At 38.3% G+C, this 19670-nt stretch overlaps 1 protein-coding gene across 3 annotated transcripts in view; it reads right to left on the bottom strand.

Annotated features, from left to right (window-relative positions):
* The window catches only part of LOC134555496 (BEN domain-containing protein 5-like), an 898337-nt gene that overhangs the window by 522319 nt on the left and 356348 nt on the right, over positions 1–19670 (bottom strand). For all 3 annotated transcript variants that reach the window (XM_063407113.1, XM_063407114.1, XM_063407115.1), the window contains exon 5: positions 14544–14760. In XM_063407113.1, coding sequence (XP_063263183.1) covers positions 14544–14760 — 217 coding nt within the window. The remainder of the gene's footprint in view (positions 1–14543; positions 14761–19670) is intronic.

Here is a 19670-nt window from a genome sequence, read left to right as displayed (position 1 = left end):
TCTGAACACCTGCAAGTGCCTGACAGAGGCAATCGGGCTGGTGATTTCTTACCCACAACAGGCAATCTGTTGATACACTATGAAACCAGTATTAGGAGATGCTTTAGTCAAAATGCTGCAGGTTATTAATCACAGCTTTGGGGTTTCTGACAGGATGTTTTGATAAAATAAATCTATTTTAAGTGACTGTAATGAAATACTAACCGGTTTTTGAAGGGCTTTTAAGATGTTTTTAAGAAGTTTCAGATCAAAGACTCAGTTAATGTAACCTCCATGCATTAAATATTTAGTACTTATTCAGTCACTTGAGCACTCAGGCATCTTGACATTGTAAAAGGAGGAGAGGGAAATTGAGTTTAAGTCAGTTTTACACAGTGGGATTTTTCAGTTTTTATGTTAAAATCCCAGGCATGTAATTTTAATACAAAGGGGTCTATTCTTCTACAACAGTATATGCACCACCCATTATAAGAACTCTTTGTTCACCTGCATAGCTGGGAGAATAAATCCTCTATAGAGTCACTTCGTAGAAACTGTTGTGCTGGGATTAACATCATGATTGAACATCACTCTGTCTCTGAGCTCCCCGATGGACAAAACCAAATGCACACACTTCTCTCTCCTGAACAAGTAGGCACTTACAAGGAACACAGAATTTTAACAATGGCAGATAGATTTAAGCAAGTTCTTTTTAGATATTTGGATTATGTGACTGTAAGATATTCCCCCTTTCTAGCATTCCTGAATTCCAACAGCTGCTCTTTACCACCTCATTTTTTCCAAGAAATGCTCAGAGGTCTCCAAAACAGATGAGAGAAATAATCCTATTTGGCAAGTTATTAAAATAGATGTCTTAAATTGATAAACTGCAGATTAGTAGGAGCTGGATATCCATTCTGAAAATGCAATCCTATATATAAATTTTACAGTTTCTGAAGCTCCACCTTTCTTGTGAAAGCTCACTGAGTGTAGTAGGAGCTTGAGGATGACTTCAAGCAGAATGAAGACACTCCTGAGTGCATTTCGTGGCTCACTTGCAGAGGATTATGGACAATAAAATATTAAAAATTGCCTTTGAAACTATTGCCATGACCCACATTAACATCTATTCTCAGAATCAAGGGAAGTATTGTGCATTTCTATCCTATTTAACACAAACATGGACACATCCAAGTTCTTTGATATGCACAGTTGCTCTAAGGCTCTTGTATTTCATGTTAATTTGTGATATATAAAGAAAAGAAACAACCTTACCTCAAACACCACCAATATATGGACAAAAACCCAGCAAATGGTTCTGCATATTTTTATCAGCCATTTCCCAAATTTCATCACAAACATTTTCCCCGAATTTACATTGTGATTGAAGATGACTGCACCCTAGCTTGAAAAAAGCTAAAACTGACCTCTGAAGTAATGGCAGCATTACATATTCCCAAATCTGATAAGGCATCATCATTGCATGACCCTATTTGTCACAAGTGTCTTCGGAATGTTAAGCAAGCACAAAGGCTGTGTGTCACACTGGAAGACAAACAGCCACTGAAAACATCCACATGGATCTCCTGGCAACCACATGATCTCATCCCTTTTTCTCAAAGATTGTCTCTTTTTTCTCTGCTTTCACTGCTGGCCATGGCTATGGAGCTCCCGTCTTCTCTTCCATCTTAAATTATATAAACACAAGGTGCAGGAAGGTGCAAGGTGATTTTAAAGGAAAAGGATGTTTCTTTGTACATAACTTGAATATTTCCTATGCATGGATGCCTTTGTGTGCACGCCACTGTGAGAAACTCCTAAACAGTAAATTAAACTAATTAATCCTTGCTCTGCTGAAGAAGAAACTGTGTCAGAACTGTTCTATGCAAAGAAATCCAAACCACAAGACAATCCTCACCACATAAAGGATGTTAAATACTCCAATCCCTCAATGATTTACCCAACAGTCAGAATGTATCTACAAGGTACTTCAGATAACTTCATGTCTGTGTTTCTTTTGTGGCTTCTTTGATTTTGTAGAGAGTGGAGACCTCTGTTAAAACCACCTAAACAGCCAATGAATCAAGATGATTCCTGAATAATTAAACTGTGTGAAAGTAGAGCTCTAAAGATTTCCTGCAATCTTAGAAATTAGTTATATCCTCAAAAGCAGCATGAAAAGACAGAGATAATAATTTGGTTAATTCTGAAACAACAACAAAAACCTCTAGATATAATCCAGGAGAACCTCTATTGTAATGAGGCGCAGCTCAGAAGAAGTGAGATATCAGATCTTGTCCTGCTGCCACTGTCATTGACATTTTACTCCAAAGGAAGGCAGCTGGGACAGGGGGAGGGTAAGGAGGTTGTGACCAATGCTCCAGTGCAGGTGTCATGAAAAAAGAGAGGAACAATGGAAGTAGTTTTGATGGAAGTAAAAAAAAAAAAAAAAAAAAAAAAAAAAAAAAAAAAAAGCCTTTAACCATTTCTATAGAAACTGAATGCAGCATTATGAAATAGTCAGCTTGACTGTGGCACTTTCAGATGCTCTATTGATTAAAAAATGAAAAAGGAACAAAAAAAAATAGAAAAGAGAGGTTGTCCAAAATTAGCAACAATAAAACATTAACTATTTCAAATGGTATTGATCAGAAGACAGGAAATCTGAAAATTATCATCTTTGTTTCCTTATAGAAATTAAAGCCATTCAGGTGAATTCCAGTTTATTGTTAGCTATGATGTTTCAACTTAGAAATCAGGATATATCTACACGTAATGCTTTGAGATGCAATGGACTTCTGAAAAAAAGCACCCTTAGCTATATCTTAGCTATAACAGAGAATTGTTCCAGCTTTCAGAGTTTGGGGTCATTTGAGTAACAATCAGTTTACACAGCTCTGATAGGGTGAAGGTGTCTCCCAGAGAGATTAAACATGAACTGTCCCTGGAACAAAACTGTAAAATTCCGTGTTCATTTTGGCTGCAGCCAGTGGTGCAGGTGGGTATTCCCAGCACACAGAAGCTGCTGTAAGGATTTTTGTCCATGATCATTGCTGAAATACCTCTGCCACCAGTGCTGGGTGCAGCCAGGGAGATCTGATGACGTGTGACCAGCTCCAGAGGTTTTCCATCACAACACATTTCTGTTATGCAGTCAGCTGTGATCCTTGTCTTATCATCATTATGGGGTTTTTTGAATCAAAGAAAGAATATGTGAATTAGTATTTTAGGGATGTTAATCATCATCAGTCCAAGGTCTTTCTGAACTTCTTGTTGTGATTCAGCACTGTTGCATGTAAAGTTAATAATTTGTGACTCTAAGAAGGAAAAGAGAGCTTATCTGCATTTCAAAAAAAAAATAGACATAAAAAAGGATCCCTCCCAGAGGTTATTTTAAAAAAGAGATTATGGAGCAATTACTATGTGATGCCCAGCTGCAGGAGAGAACTTCTTTCTTTCTGAGTAAATTTTCAGATTGAGCACATCAGGAAATTTGTGCCATTACATGTAAACACTGGGGTGGAAATAATTTCTAGGTTCCAATTTGTTAAAAAATGAACACAGGTACAGTTCTTATCAAATAAGGAAAGACAGATGAGAACAGGAATGGTTTTGACATGCAGTTCTCATTCACTTCAACCAAAAACTTTCTTGGCTGGTACAGGAGATTCTGGAGGTGGCTGCTACAGGGACCATCAGTTTACTTTTCTTGGTATTACCTGACTTTTCCTACTGACTTTACAGTACGTAGAAGGGGAAGTGGTTGTTGTCCAGGAGCTTTGCAATACATTGATTTTCCCTTTTTTCCCTGATTTAACTTTCTAATGAGCAGAGAGAGAGAGCAGCATACATAAATTCATTGTATTCTAACATACATAAATTCATTGTAGTTCTAAAGGAAGTCCAGATTTCTAAAAGAAGAGTTTGTATTTGCCTGTATTTATCTAGGAAGATGAAAAATCTGATATTTCAGAGACCACAGTCATTCTGCTCCATTATTGTCATAGCAACAAATGATCTTGAAGCGCTGTATGCAACATCTATAGCCATTTGCAATATAGCTCCAGCTACTAACTTGTTTCTGTTAATGGCTGGCATGAACCAGCCTCTGTAATCTCTGCAATTTAATTGATGAACCACAAAACAAATGGTCATAGTTAATAAAATTATATTTTGCCATCTGTGTCCAGTAATGAGAAAATCTGAATTATAGGAATGAAAAAGAATGAAGTTTTCTTCCAAACAGATCAATGCATCCCACCTCTTTGTCAGCATTAAATTAGATGTTATCTGTTGCTGTGTATTTCCCTCCTTGGTTGCCATGGCTAATAGGAGTTTCAGCCAAGATGGACAAGAATTCTGTTTGGCCATGGGGAATATAACCCCTTTTCCTCTGTTTTCCTGAGAGTCTATGTGGTATGAGTCTACAATCTTATTTGGTCTGAGTGCATCCAAGTCTTATTTATAGGAGGACAATTTTGTTCAGCTCTGCAGTGTTATTTGCTGTTACAAAACCTTATCTATTTCTATAAAAGAAATCTAGAGGATATGTGCAGTTTTATTCCTAAAGCTCAGAAGGATTTCAAAATCAGCTAGAGCTGAAGGCAGATCTGGTGCTGCCACAGTACCTTGTAAGGATGATTACAACAGCAGAAAAGTACACCTTTGGAACACATATTCTGTTTCCTGAGTTCACATTCTGAGCAGTTTGTTCTCTTGAGAGCGAGGATATAAATTGTCTGGATTCTCCATAAAGAGGCCTCTACAATTTAAAGGAAAAGCCAAAACAACAAACAACCCACCCCAAAGCCTTTTATAAATTCTCTAGGAACCTCTATATCATTAATTCCCATAAGAGATAGATGGTCCCCACGCAGAAGAGAGCAAAGTAATTTATGGTGATAACTTGATTACCTAGACCTTGCCAAAGATTTGGACCATTTCCTAAAGCTTTAGAGAGGAAGACAAAGGCAGGAAGGAGAGTATCTTGTATCCACTCACAGGAGACAAAGAAGATGCAATGCTGCTGAGCACCCTGTTGTGTGCAGCAAAACTATTCTTGTTCTACACAGAACCTTTCAGATTTTGAAATATTCATTGTTTGGATTAATATCTATGTCTAGGTCTCAGACAAGTCTTGATGGATCTCACTGTATTGCCAAAATATCTCCTCTTTTTTTCACCACAGTACCATCAACCTCTGTTTTAGTCGTCGTCTGTTAATCTATAAAGTGCCTTTAATCAGTCATCTCTGACATTCCTATAAATTTCCCATCAGACATAACACATTACAGGCTATTTTTCATTCTCAGAAGGCAAATAGGAAAAACAGACTTGAATCACATAAACTGCAAAACAGCAGACTCCATTTCTAGCTCTTTTCCTGAAAACCACGGCCACAATTAGAGGAGGATCTGGTTTCCAAAACACTAAAATTATTTTGGGGGTGTAAACGCCAGAAGCTGGGGTTCAGTTTTCTCCATCGGGAGCTCTGAAAAGAGAAGTCTGTGCTTTCAGCTGCTGTAGAGGTGAATGTGGAAGCGTGCTGGGAGTGCCTCGGAAACCCCGATCGGCTGCGCTGTCCAGGGTCCTGGCAGGGATTGGAATGCTCGATCCTTCTCTGAACTCCATCTAAATTAACTGATTGCTGCGGCTGACCTCTGAAAATGAACATCCAAAGCTTTCCCGGGCTGCTTCCAAGCAGTCCAGACTTCTGCAATAGTCTCATTTTCCCATAAAACGACACTGCAGTCAGAATAATGTTATGAACTTTAACTCACTGGTATTTATGCAATATTCTGGAGGCTGTCAGAGCAGAAGTTCAAAAAAAAAAAAATTCTTTAAAGACAGGCATAAGATTTAGCCTTATTCCATGCTGAGAACAGTGCAGCATTCATAAATATGGAAAGACTAGTTAATATTTTAATTCTAAGCAACATAGATTTTTTTTTAAAGGGGGGGAACAAACAACAATTAACAATATGCAGCTGTTACTAATGAATTAAGGAGCTGATTAAAAATAGAATTATGGATATTAATGTATTATTATAAACCACCATAATGCAGAAAATCTAAATGGAGAAAAAGGTATGTATTATAAAATCCTGAAGTTGTCAGATTTTGAGAAAGTAATAGTCATCTTAAATGTTAACTAATTAGGACTAAGTGCAAAATTGGTTGCAATTAATGAGAAATTAAAAATAAATGGGAGGAAAATTATTTCTTAAACAGATTTTTCTTTCATGCATACTCGTGAAAACTCCTGAAATGGATGGTATCTCTCCTTTGTCTTCTTCCATGTTACACATTTATTAGAACATCAGAAAAGATGGTTCAGAAAAACACACTTTCTGTGGAAAGGTATGTCCACAATTCTAGGGAATTCTGAGTGAAAATATTTGACTGTGGGCCTAAGGCTGGCTTTTTTTTCTTTCCACTGAAAATGTCATGTAACTGGGGCCTTTTCAATCCATGTTCATTTTCTCAGATTGTTCTCTGCTGCCACAGTATGGTGCTCAGCTGCTGTTTGAAAACATGAAAAAGAGGATCTTTATCAGAGACTGCAGTTCTTTTCATGTACCAATATGACTGGTTGCCATGTAAGATCTCTTTTAAAGAGTAATAAAAAGGCTTTAAGCTGTATCTTATATTTCCTAAGAAGTGAAAAAACCAGTTTTCAATTAAGTACCTACTGCTTTACATTAAAAAGCTCCTGTCTCCTCCTGTTATTTGTATGTCATTTTGTCTTCAAAACAACGATAAATATTGCTTTCAGTATTTGTGGATAATAGCAGCACTTCAACAGCAACAGGCTTTTTCTATGAAAACACTCTTTTTTTTTGTCTTCTCCAGGAATATCATAATCTTCTAAAATAAAATATGTTTGAATGCAACATGATGTCTTAAAATAAGGAGGGCACTAGCCTCCCTTACATGTAAGTTTGATGCGCTTCATCATTGCACTATTCTTTGATTCAAAAATACTTTGCTAACAGCGCAGAAAAGTAAGGATCAGGAAAACCATACTGAAATCAAGAACAGATCACAGGCTACACATAATATCTCTCAGCTGTGTTTCTTTACATGTATTATATTTTCATGAGCCTTACTTCCTCTCTTCGAGTACGTATCTTCAAATACTTGGGTCAACAGTAAGGATGCACTCAGGCAGCTGGGGCCACCTGAGCTACACTGCCTTGGTCTCTACTATCTCATAATCTGCATCCAAATATGTTTTTATGTCTTTATTTTCTCATTTCTATATTATATCTCCCCAAATCCCTTCTGACATACAGGCAGAAGTCTCCTTAGAGCCAGCTTTTAGCTTTCAAGGCTTAAGGACAAAAGAGATAAAGTCTTACTGAACATGTACATGGCAAGGACAAAGAACTCCAGGATTAGCATAAATCTCTTATGCAGAAGGTCTCAAATGGACACCTTACTCATACATGGCTAAAACCAAAAAGATTTCTGAGAAATGTTGGGATTCATTTTACGCACAGACATTCAGCATATTTATAGAGAAGTGCAAAAAGGGGGGGTTTATTATTATTTTTTGCCTGTAGTCATGTTGTTATAGTGGTAATACAAGTTCACACCAAAATATTAAGGCACCAGGCCTAAGTGCTGATTGTTTTGACCTTGGAGCTCAAGGTCATCTTTACACACATTAAACTTGATGTCATGAACTGTGCCAGTGACTTCAACATGTCTATTTAACATGCTTAAGTTTAAATCTACACTTAAGTGTTTTGCTGGATCAGAGCCACAATACTCAGTTTACATAAATTATGTGAACAAGATTTTGCCTGAGGTATTTAGAGATTTTAATATATTATACTTACATTCTAGAGCTGGTATAAAGTTAAATCAATAAATAGTTCTTTCTTTGGTTAAATTAAAAGGCATAAATCCAAATCCTTTGGACTGACCAGACTTTGAAATTGTTAAATAAGCCTTCAATCCCAAAGTTTCAGCCCTACAGGTAGTGTGAGCCAGGCTAACCATCTTCTGGGTCTACAGTCAAAGAATAAAGATTAAAACACCACTCCAGCCCCACAGGTGCATTATACAGTCACCACTCAGGAGATCTAAACAGAAACCAACTCAAACATAGCCAAAATCCCAGCAGAGTCAATGCAGTGAAGTGCTACGGGGCAAATGTAGTTAATAGCTCCACATAGCACGATTTCCCCTCTGTGGGAGCACATTCAGCATCGCTATCAACATGGTAATTATTGCTTAATGCTGTGCTACAAAGCAGGGAAAGCAAATTTCTGGAAATGGAAGTGCGAGAAGACTGAAGACATTCTAGGGTTTTCTCAGAATTCCAAGGGCCCTACGTACCCTCAAAATGCACTCATGGCCTGCAGGGCAACTAAATAAATTTTAAAACCCTGAAAAAGCTTTACGATGGTGTGCACACAGGACCCCAGATTTAGGAGGTTTTACGAGATTATAGTAATTGGTTGTGCTATGTTATTTCACAAGCACCAACCAAAAACCAGGAATTCTAGTCAGCACTGAACATGGAAAGTGAAAATATGTTCTTCATGTCCCCAGAAGCTCAGGGTGCAGTAACTAAAGGCAATTGCCTAGATCTGAGGTTGAGCTCTCTGTGTGGATTAAACCAGTAGGTTTCCCACTGGGATTAAAGTGACCCCATGGAGCTTTGTGGCACTCAACCAAATAGGAGAAAGTGCTGAGGACAGGAATGAGTAAAACCTGCCTTTTACTTGAAATTTGCCATGGTCATGAGAAAAGGAGTCAGACCCTGAAAAGCCTTCCTGCACCTGGGTGTGAGTTCAGCTATTTCAGAACATCTGACTAGATCATTAGTGCTCCCTTTCCAGGCTGAAGCCTGGACAAGCAACACATTATTCCAGCATTTCTGGAAATGCAGGAGTACGTATCAAGGGAAGGAGCAAACAGGGAACACAAAGGACAGAAGGACAAGGAAGACAAGTCCTAGACCAGGATATGAAGTTACGTGAAATGGCACTGAGATGGGATATCGAGTGCATAGAGGAGAACATGACTTCCTTGGGCAGTCCTGGTATTTAAAAGACCTCACAGCTATTTTGGATTTGCCCTTCACAACTCAAAGAGATAAGGGGGATGAATAGGAAAGAACAAAGCAGGATAAGTAACATAAGAGCAGAAAACAAATACCACAGCTTCTTTCTTCTAGCTAGCTTAGGAGACTATAAACTAAATGGAAAGAAAAGGGAAGGTTAGATTTGAGGCAAAGAAAGGGCAAGCCAGATGAAGGACAAGTGTGGAGTAAAGGTGAGATGAAGAGTCTGACTTGGAAATGGGAAGAGCCATGAAGTAAAAGGCCAACCTGAACAGCTGCAAAAAGTCCAGTGAAAACTTCAGAAAGGTCACTGACTTTGGAAAGGTTTCCCTGAGTGGCTACAAGATGAAAGGGTGAAGCCTGGGACCTGTGCATGAAAACAGTTTGCATAGACTAACTTTGTCACACATAATTCATTTACTGTCATGTCTTTCAGGAAGATTTTTTCTAAAAAAATGGATGATAACATTCTTTTTTCTTCAGATGATGTCTTACCTCAATGGATTTTTGTGCTCAAAGCTTTTTTGTGAAGTGCTTTTTCCAAGAGTTTTGTTGTTTGGGGTTTTTTGTTTGTTTTTTTGTTTGGTTTTTTTTAATGGAGAATGGTAGTTATAAAATGTGAGCTGAAAAATGGACTTAAGATTTGAATCCTTCCTCACAATTTATGATTTTTTTTTACTCATAGGTAGAAAAGAGCAGTTAATGCAAATCCTCCTAGAAATTATTTTACTTTATCGAGCAGTGTTCTTTCTGTAATTTAAGAAAGAGCTTATGCATTTAGCGACCTTTCATGAAATTACATGCAAATGATGATTTTATTGAGTTTGTTTTTTTTCAAAAACTATATATTGCTGCCAAATTAAACCAAAGTATTTCTTGGTTTTACCATGAACCCTTGTATATATCCTACAGACAGATGGTAACATTCAACAGCAACATCATTTCACTTTTCCTTCCTACTCTGCCATTTCCACAGGTCAGGTTATCTCCCAGAACTCCCTTTTAATTGTAACAAAGAAATTTTCCTTAAAACTCATGGTATAGAATAGTGCCCTGTAATTTTTCATGTTATTTATATCATTTCCCTGGTAGCACACTGTGCTATTATATGATATAAATCATATTTTATTTTGGAAAGAACTGCTGGTGGTGTTATTTTTAGGTTCAAATCTACTTCTGCTGATATCCAATCCAGCTAAGAAAATAGCTGTAGGAACATTTAAAATCTCACATACAGTATTGGGATGACATCCATATTATGAATGTTTTGGGAACAGCAGTACTATAGGAGTAAAAAATACACCAGTGACTAAAGAGAATGTCCTGAACCTATACATAGCTGCACTTTTACACTACTGAGAAATGAGAAAGGGGATTTACTTTTCCTAAGCACTATTTCTGTGGCCTTTTTCAGGCCAAGTAAATTGCCACAAATTACATTTACATGACATTTCAACCTAGTTACAGTCAAATCCATTGGAAAATACAGTATCTGACACCAACAGGATTTCAAAGGTACGTTACATTACACAGAAGCCTGTAACTTCTATTTTTTTTTCAAAGACCAAGAGTATACTTTTCTTTTACAGAGCTGTTATTACATAACCTAGAGTTGAATGCAGAAATGGGAAATTTAACCTTCGAAAAACTGCCTATTTTCTTTGCTTCATGCTTTAAAACGTTCATAACTCAGCAGTTAAAAATGGACCAGTAGAAAACGGTAGAACTGATCAAGTATTTCTACCAGGGCACCAAGTCATTTAGTCAGTAAATAAAGGAAATTTGATCAATGAACCGGCAATGTGACATCTGGTGTGCAGTTCCACAGTCTTAGGGCATCATTCTGCTCTCTCTGCTACCAGCATGAACCACGAGTAACTTGTGTAAATTAAAAGCACAACCCAAAGTGGTGTGGAGTCAGAAGGAAGCACTCTGTGTTCCAGCCTGTGTCTTTCAGTGTTCCATATCTGACTAAATGAGAGATCAGCTCATTTACAGAGCCCTACATTAGACATATTGCCTTCTTGTTTTAAAATATATGTGTTTAATATTTAATTTAACAGAATTCCATATTCCAGTCCCTGTGTACTGTGCAAGTCCCTCCGAGGCTCGTGGTTTGTATGTGCAGTCACAATTCTCCTCAAGTGCAATTTGGAAGCACCATTGCCTAATGGAGTGAAAGGAAGTGTCTGGCTCTGATTAATCCTGGTTCTCTTCTGAGTGAGTAATGAAAATAATGCCCAGCCAGTGTCAATTTGTAAAGTGGGCTGTAGGAGTTGAGCCAGGCTGTCCAAAACTCATTTAATTGATTATATGTGTCCGTGGAATACTGGTGGAGGCACAGGTCTCATCAATTGTCCACCCACTTCAAGCACACACAGGCAATTTGAGCTACCAACTTCAAATGACAACAAACTCCAAAATTTTGCCAACTCCGAAAAATTGATTATAATTCAACACACATAGCGATCGTACCTGAGACTGAATAAGTATCATAAAATAGGTACTGTAAATGTAAAATGTGCCTGAGCTTATATTTTAACAGAAATATAAAAATTATTTTTAATTATGTTGTGCCGTGAAATATTACATAGGTTTCGCTGAGAGGAGAGACACATCAATAATATGCAAAAAAGCAATTCCACTATTTTAAAAAGTGCTCACAGATTTTGAACTTCTGATCTGTTGGGGCAAACCAAAGAAAATTTGAAGTTATCCAAGACCAATAGCAGCAGAATGAAAATAGCAGTTTAAATGGTACCTGGATGACCATCTCAGCTCTCTTGCAGGAGAGATTATTTTCAAGAACATTTGGCACATCTAGAATGTGGGATAGCTCTCTGAAGTAAAGAATATAAACATTAAAAGGTCAGAAATAGTACAGCTAAGTTATCCATTTAAATGGGAATGGGAAACTTTGCCATTTGGCTCTGAACCATTTTGTCATTCTGCATCCTAATGACAATTACATGTCCCATACCAATATTTCACTTCCAATTTTCATAGAATTAGTGATAGTATTTCAGGAGTTAACGGAGGCAGAGTATTTTCTTTAGAGAAGATATGAAATTAGATTAGAAATTAGATTGCCTTGAAAACATTAAATGCAGGAAAATGTGCACTCAGAAAGCCTCCAGGAGTAATCCTCTAAGCATGGCTTCTTGTGACTTGAGTTCTACTTTTCCACAACAAAGAAAAAAAAAATAGCTCCCAAGATCTGTGGTGAGATTTTGCCATCTCCAAGAGACACAGCTCAAAAGCACACAACCCAGGAGAAGCGAAATTGTTTCCAGCACTTCCCCATCCTCGCAATCACAGCCTGCAGCAGGGGGCTGTACAATTTCCCTGGAATGAACCCGGGGGGACCAGCAGCTACAGGCAGCTCGACAGATGTGCTGCAGCCTCCCCCTTCCACATTATCCCTCCTCAGCCCCGTGCCCAGCCTGAGGACTCGAGAGTTTGTCCTCAGACGGCATCTTGAAACCACCTTTCACCATGTGCTGCCAGGGGTATCGTCCCCTGGCCAGGAATAGAGCTTCTAAGGGCCTCTTTATGCCAATCTGATTCCTCTTATCTTACATAAGGGGCCAGGGCAGGGACAGAGCTCGCTTTCTGAGCTCTAAATCTATCCTATATGGCACGCAATCCTCCAAAGTACAGCCAGCTTCTGCTTTTACGAAGCACTGTGCAGTGAAGAATGAAGGATCCTGTTTTTCACCATTTAAAGATGTATGATAGCAACAAAGCTCTATGTTAAAATATTTAGCTCGCAGAGAACTTATGGAAATTGTCTATTCAAGCTCAGCAAAGACATTAAATTACCAAGCTGTTCTAGGACAGTTGTGTGTGGAGAAAAGCCAGAAATGCTCTGAGATTGTAATGTTGCTCACGAAGATTACAGCATGAGCCTGATTCAGAAGCTTTTTTATACAGCTTGGTGAGCTGCAAAATGTTACCATATCAATTTCTGCAAAACATACTGTGTGTGTACATATAGATATAAAAGCAGGACTTATACACAGCACATTTCCTGCCACATTTTGAGTGGCATCTGTTTGTTTAGTGTGCTGAAATATGAAAAATAATATTTAGCAACTACTGATAACACAATGTTAACAAGATTTAAGAGTATAGCTCTGTCTGTCAAAATGCAGATAAAAGACAAATCCTTCTATCTCTGTGTTTTAATCAGTCAGATCAGAGGTTTGATGAATATGCAAATGTGACTGTTTATACACTAGTTTCAGAGTGAAAGGAAACAAATTCGGTTTCATTATAGAATTAATGACAGTTCTGTCCTCTAAGATTAATAATTAAAGCCTACACACATTAAGATGATAGTGCTCTTTCTACCCAGCCTCTGCAGATTTTACTTTTCTATTTTTTAATACTCCTTTCCCTTATAATTGTTTGTCCCCCTAATTGGAATGATTAATAATTAATGCCAGTTCATGGATATGCAATAGTCATCCTTAGAACAAGAACTGTACTTAACCTACGAAAAGGGTTTAAAAGTTACTTCTTTTGTTAATTCTGTTTTTACTCTTGTCTGTAAATTAATTTTTCCTCCAAGTTTTATGCCACCATAGGAATCTCAATGGCCTGCTTTAATGATGGAAGCCTTTTATTTGTTCCAGTGCAGGGTATACATATGATTTCATTTTGATGTTCACAATATATGCTGGGTTTCTTTTCAAAGCTTTCTGATTCTGAAACACACACTACAAGTTTAGACCAAATCAAATCTCAGAGAAAAGATTAAGGGTGTGGTACAAGTGCATTATAAAGCCTGGGAAAGCAAAAGTTTTTTAAAAAAGAAGATATTTGAGCTATTATTTTTTAATCTGATGATTTCTGAGTCAACATGGGAGTGGCTGAGTCATACTTGACAAATCCCCTGGACAGGCAGCATTTCAGAGGAAGATTATAGCAAAGTGAACAGAAGTTCAGCATCACCATTAACCCTCCTTCCTTCTCCAGAAGAACTGTGACTCTTCATTTTATGTGGCCATTAGGATCTATAGAGAGACCACTAAATCCCTTCTAATTGCAAATCACAGAAGCATGAATTTTTAAGATAAAATAAAATAGCTGGTATGTGTATGTTTTGCATTATTTTATCAAGAAAAGTCATCTTCTGGGTCAAAAACCTTGTATTTCTTTCTGAACAGAAATGCTCCTCCAGAAAGACAAATTGTCAGAGTACTCTAAATATCACATTTTTATAAAGCTGTTCCAGTTTCATCTTTTAATATCTTTAGAGGTGAACTGATCCTACATAGGAACCTAGCATTGCCTTGACTATTGCAAAGGAAATATTTTATGTGGAATTAAATCAACATTTGTCTATGCAGGTACACCTCCTACTGTGTCATGGACAGCAAGAAAACAAATCCGTGTTTGTGGGTGCTTTAGCAAGGATGAGAAACGACGCTCTGGAAGCGTTTAAGGGTAGACATCCCTAATGCTGGCTGGTGTTGGTACTCACCACGCTGAGCCCCAGCAGCTCCCTGCAGAAGTAGTCCATGTTCCTCCTCTGGAGGTTGTCCAGGTAGTGCTGGAGGCGAGTGTAGGTGTAGGGGTAGCAGTAGGCAAACTGGAAAGTGTCGTCCTCTCGGTCGAAGCAGAAAGCAAAGGACATGACATAGTTCTTCCTGTGGTCTGGGCAGCGGTAGTAATACACGTTTTTGGAGGGGATTCTCTGCCTGGAAAATAAAAACACGGATGGATATGTATTAATTGATGTATGGATATATGATTAATTGATTGATTAATTAATTATCTACACGGATATAAGAAATCTGAAGCAAAAGAGCACATGAGATCCAGATTTCCTCTGAAGTAAAGGAAGTGGAACATTTTGAACAGCTCAGGAGCTGGTGAGGAGATCCCAGAGCCTGTGTTTGGGACCACTTGTGCAGACCAGGGCCGTGACAGCTCCGGTGCCACTGTCACCACAGGGACTGCAGCTCTGCCCAGGTGCCACAGCAGGGAGAGCATCACACACACAACCAGGGAAACCCATTCCCACAAAATTAAAAGGATGCACAGGGTGTCCAAATATCCTCTGCTTCACAACCAGGCTGCTGCAATTTCACACCACTCCTAACTCCAACACAGGCTCCAGCCAAACCTACCCCCTTTCTTACAGGTTCAATCCACCAGCAAAGAGAGGGACAACCAATGAAGGAATTTCAGTATAAGGCAACACTGAAAAAAACTATTACTGAAATTCACAACATTTATATATATGTATACATAGACAGACAGACAGAGAGACAGAGAGACAGAGAGACAGATAGATAGACAGATAGATAGATAGATAGATAGATAGATATAAAGATACATAGATACATAGATACATGGATACATAGACAGACAGATGATAGATAGATATCCTTAATACTCAGGATATGTATCAACATCTAGCCAATGAATGGAACAAAAGATAAATTCTAAAAAAAACCAACAAATGAACAAACAAACAAACCATCTAAAAATCATACAAAAAACTTCAGGCATGAAAATAACCAGGTCTTAAAATAGAAAGCAAAGGAGGAAAGAATATTTTTTCCCATTCCAAACTGGACGACTGCCCTCCTGAATATTTCTGGTTTATCTGACAAGATAGAAATGAATATACATGATGGTAAATAATTTTAATAAAGACATTTATGTCATTGTTATCAAGTTGGTATCTCTCTGAGGAATAACAAATATCTGCCTGCAATTTTCCACACAATTCCAATTATTTTCTTACTTGTCAAGAGAAATAAGTAATATTTCAGAGGTAGGGCAAAAACTTGTTCTATGGATGAGAGATGTTCACTATTTTGTTTGTATGCTTTGTTCATTTCCTAGATGGAATTCCCAGCATTATTCAGACAGGAATAGTCTCCAATCATGCCATGCACTTGTAATTTGATGTAAGTAACTTACCAGCCATGTTTGGAAACAAAATGCTATGGTCTCAAACTCTACCTGATTCAATTACACAACCTTATAAACAGGTCTCATCTAATGATTGAAGCAGATCTCAGCTAAACTGGGATCGTGGTGAGGGAAAAACATAACAAGATTTACAGACATAGCACCAGTAATGTGTCTCTATGTAATCATTCCGAGAAGCTGGTCTGCTGCAGAGCCTCAGTTTTGGCCTCTCATTGCTAATATGAATTAGAGGACAAAACCCACTCATTATATACAGGTACATGTTTGCCAATTAGCAGCAGTTAACGAGTCTGACCTGAGCAAGACTCAGGATCTACAAAGAGAAACAGAAAGGAATTGAGATCTTCTTGAGAAAGTGAAGAACCAGCGATGCAGCTAATTACTCTCAGAAAAAGAATTTATCTGCCCCTTTTTATGCTCTGCTTCTGGAACACTCAGGGCCTCAATAACTTATTTCACCACCATGACTGAAGATGGGCCAGCTGTGCCCAGGTGGGCAGGAAGGCCAGTGGCACCTGGATTGTACAGCCAGCAGGGCCTGGCCAGTGACTGCCCCCCTGTACTCAGCACTGGTGAGGCCACACCTGGAATTTAGATTGGATATTAGGAAATATTTGTTCCATGAAAGGGTTGTCAAGGGCTGGATGAGGCTGTCCAGGCATGTGGAGGAGTCACCATTCCTGGAGGTGTTTAAAGGATGTGCAGATGTGGCACTTGGGGACGTGTTTTAGGGGCAGCATTGGCAGCACCAAGATAAAAGTTGGACTCACTGATGTTAAAGGTCTTTTCCAGCCTAACAAAACCTATGACTTGAATTTTTTTTATTAAATAAAACATTTGCTCATCACTAAGATCTGGAAATGATACTTAACATGCAAAAATAAAAGACAGGAAAACAAACCTTTTCTCTTTTTTTAAGGTATCAGTAGGGAAACAATGCCACCAGCCATCTGCATGCAGCACTCTCACCTAATGGTTTTCTTCAGTATCTTAACATATTTCTATCATTCGCCCTTACTCTGGAGTGCTATAGGACATCCCTCATTTGATCTCAAATCAAGCAGATGATATGGCAGTGGGTAAATGTATTCCAGCTCCCAGTCCTCAAACCATAATGCAAGTTTAAACAGTATGTTGCTGAGTTGTTGAACTTTATTTGTTTCAAAATTAGCACGGGAAAAATAATAAAGGACGAGCCTCACTTTGTGCTATAAAAATTTCATGTAAAATGAGACCAATAGGAGGAAATTCAGGATTTTAGAAAGGCTAATGCTAATTGAAATTCATCTGCTGATAGTTAGTGTTTAAATGACACATAGTTCTCCTTGGTTCAATAACTTTCTACTTTTAAGCAAGTTGAAGACAACTTTGTTAATGTATTAAAGGCACTTTTGATATTTCATTCCCTTTCCCCTTCATTATAAAAGCTAAGCATCTGTTTTATTATCCACTTTGACACATCACTTTATGGCTGCATTTGGCTATTATGGCTAATCTTGATGTCTAGGACATCTGGTATTGACATTTCACTATCTGGTGTCTGACACAACAGCAGAAACCATCCTCAGTTCCTAGGTTTAAATTCACCCTCTCAGGGCACAAAGTGCCCAAACTCTTAATTCAAACCATATCTTCCAAAAATAATTATAATAGTACTCCTGTCACTGCTAATCTATTTTTATCTCTCCTAGCACTTTGTCACTGCTAATCTATTTGTGAGTCATATAGAGAAAGAGAGTTAGCGTTTAGATACCAACAACACATCTTTACACACAGGAGCTTAATCAGATTGAGATCTTATCAGGGAATTAAAGAAGAAAAGAAAAAAGGGAAAGAAAAGGAAAGAAAAGAGACAAAGTGCTAGATATCACCAACTGAGTTTTTGATAACAAAAAGACATTGCTCAGTTCTTGAATTAACCTTTGTGTCCTAGACATACTATTGTTTACTCTTTCCCTTTTTTGTTCTATGCCTTCTGGAAAAGGACACCCACACACTGTGGCAGCAGCTGCTCCTATTAATTTAAAGCTATTACAAAAATTAAAATTAAACCCAATTACTTTGGCTGGTTTATAGCTGGGGAACAGCTTAGTCTGATTGTTCCCTCTGGTTATGGACAAAAACAATATTCCTACCTACAGGCAGCTGCCAGTGGAATACTAATGCATCTAGGGCCTGGCAGGAACAGATTCAAAATGCAGAGTCTAACTGCATTTCTTACTAAGGAAAAATATCTTATCATGGATCTGCAGAAATGCACCAACTTCTTACGCTGGGAGTCACAATAAAGCTGATTTGTAGTTAGAGGCAGAAAGGCAAAAATGATGGTGGAAACCTCAGTGCTCTGATTTGTCCCTTTGCATTTCCAGGCAGCTCGCACTCAGCAATGCATACTGCTAATTGATACACAACTGCCCGGATCTCTCAGCTCCTGAATGGTTATTTAAAGGAGAACCACCCCCTTTCCAAGTACAGCCACAGAGAATAACTGCAAATAACTCACTTCCTGTCTGTTTTCTAGATGTATTTGAAGAAATGAAGCTTGATACTGTACATCAGTTTGACACAAATTCAGAACGCCTAGCCTTAAACACAAAACTCTTTCTGTCCTGGGAAGGAGAAAACACAGAAACAGAGAATTTCTCTCTATTTTGATGCTAATAGTCCAGTGCCAAAAGCTTGGGGCTCTGATTGTCTTCTCCTATCTGTCAGGGCAGCACTCCCAGTGCAGCAGATTTGCTGCCCCAAGTGTGAGTGTGCAGGTGCCTGCCTGTTCTGTTTGTACAGTGCAGTCTGCAGTCAGGACAGTTGCTCTGCTTGGGCAGTGTGCAATAGGACCAAACTGGTCAGTCTACAAAAGCTAAAAATTAAAACTCTAGTCCTTATCCAGTAATAAAAACCTGAGGATCTGAGGCCCCAAGATTTTACTCCTTGGTACAACAAGAGGCAGTAAGGGGTATAATTCAGAACTTTGAAAACTTTACCCTAACTATATTTCTAATATTAACATAATTTTAATTTCAACTCTAAGAATTTTGACTATAAAATCAAACGTTATTATCTGTCTTGCTTTTTTTCTTTTTTTCCGCTGATACTTTCTGCTTATTTCCTTGTGAAAACTGGGAATTAATCAATGCTTTGGAGGACAAACACTGGGAGTACTGCTGGTACTGCTTTATGGCATCTACGTTTTAAACACCGAATGGTGCAAATCAAACCCTCTTGTGGCACCACAGCACAAGTAATTACAAGATAACAATTTTTGGAACGCTTTCCTCTCCCTGTTGCATGACCAAAGCAGGGAGCTCTGGCCCAGCCAAATTCCCAATGACTTTAATGAGCAGCATAAATAGTCTTTGGACTGCTGTTAATATGGCACTCATAAAGTAATTATTCAGTTCCTTGCCTCCACAGGATTGGGTTAGACATATCACAGTCAGTGGACTTCAAAGTAAAATGATGATCTTTGGAGGAAAAACAAAAAAGTGCAGGTGTTGTAAAATATCTATGGCCAAGAGAAAAATTACGGGCTCTGCCTTGTGGAGAAATGCTCAAGTTGTGGTGCAGCGTTAGCTGTGGTGACACACTGTGGTGAGCATTTTCAATTGCCATCACTTTGCACGGGTAGGGATGCTACTTAAATTTACAAATTTCCGTGCCTGCC

The sequence above is a fragment of the Prinia subflava genome, chromosome 10, assembly GCF_021018805.1.
Source record: "Prinia subflava isolate CZ2003 ecotype Zambia chromosome 10, Cam_Psub_1.2, whole genome shotgun sequence".
Lineage (NCBI taxonomy): Eukaryota > Metazoa > Chordata > Aves > Passeriformes > Cisticolidae > Prinia > Prinia subflava.
This window is presented reverse-complemented; position numbering and strand designations above follow the sequence as displayed.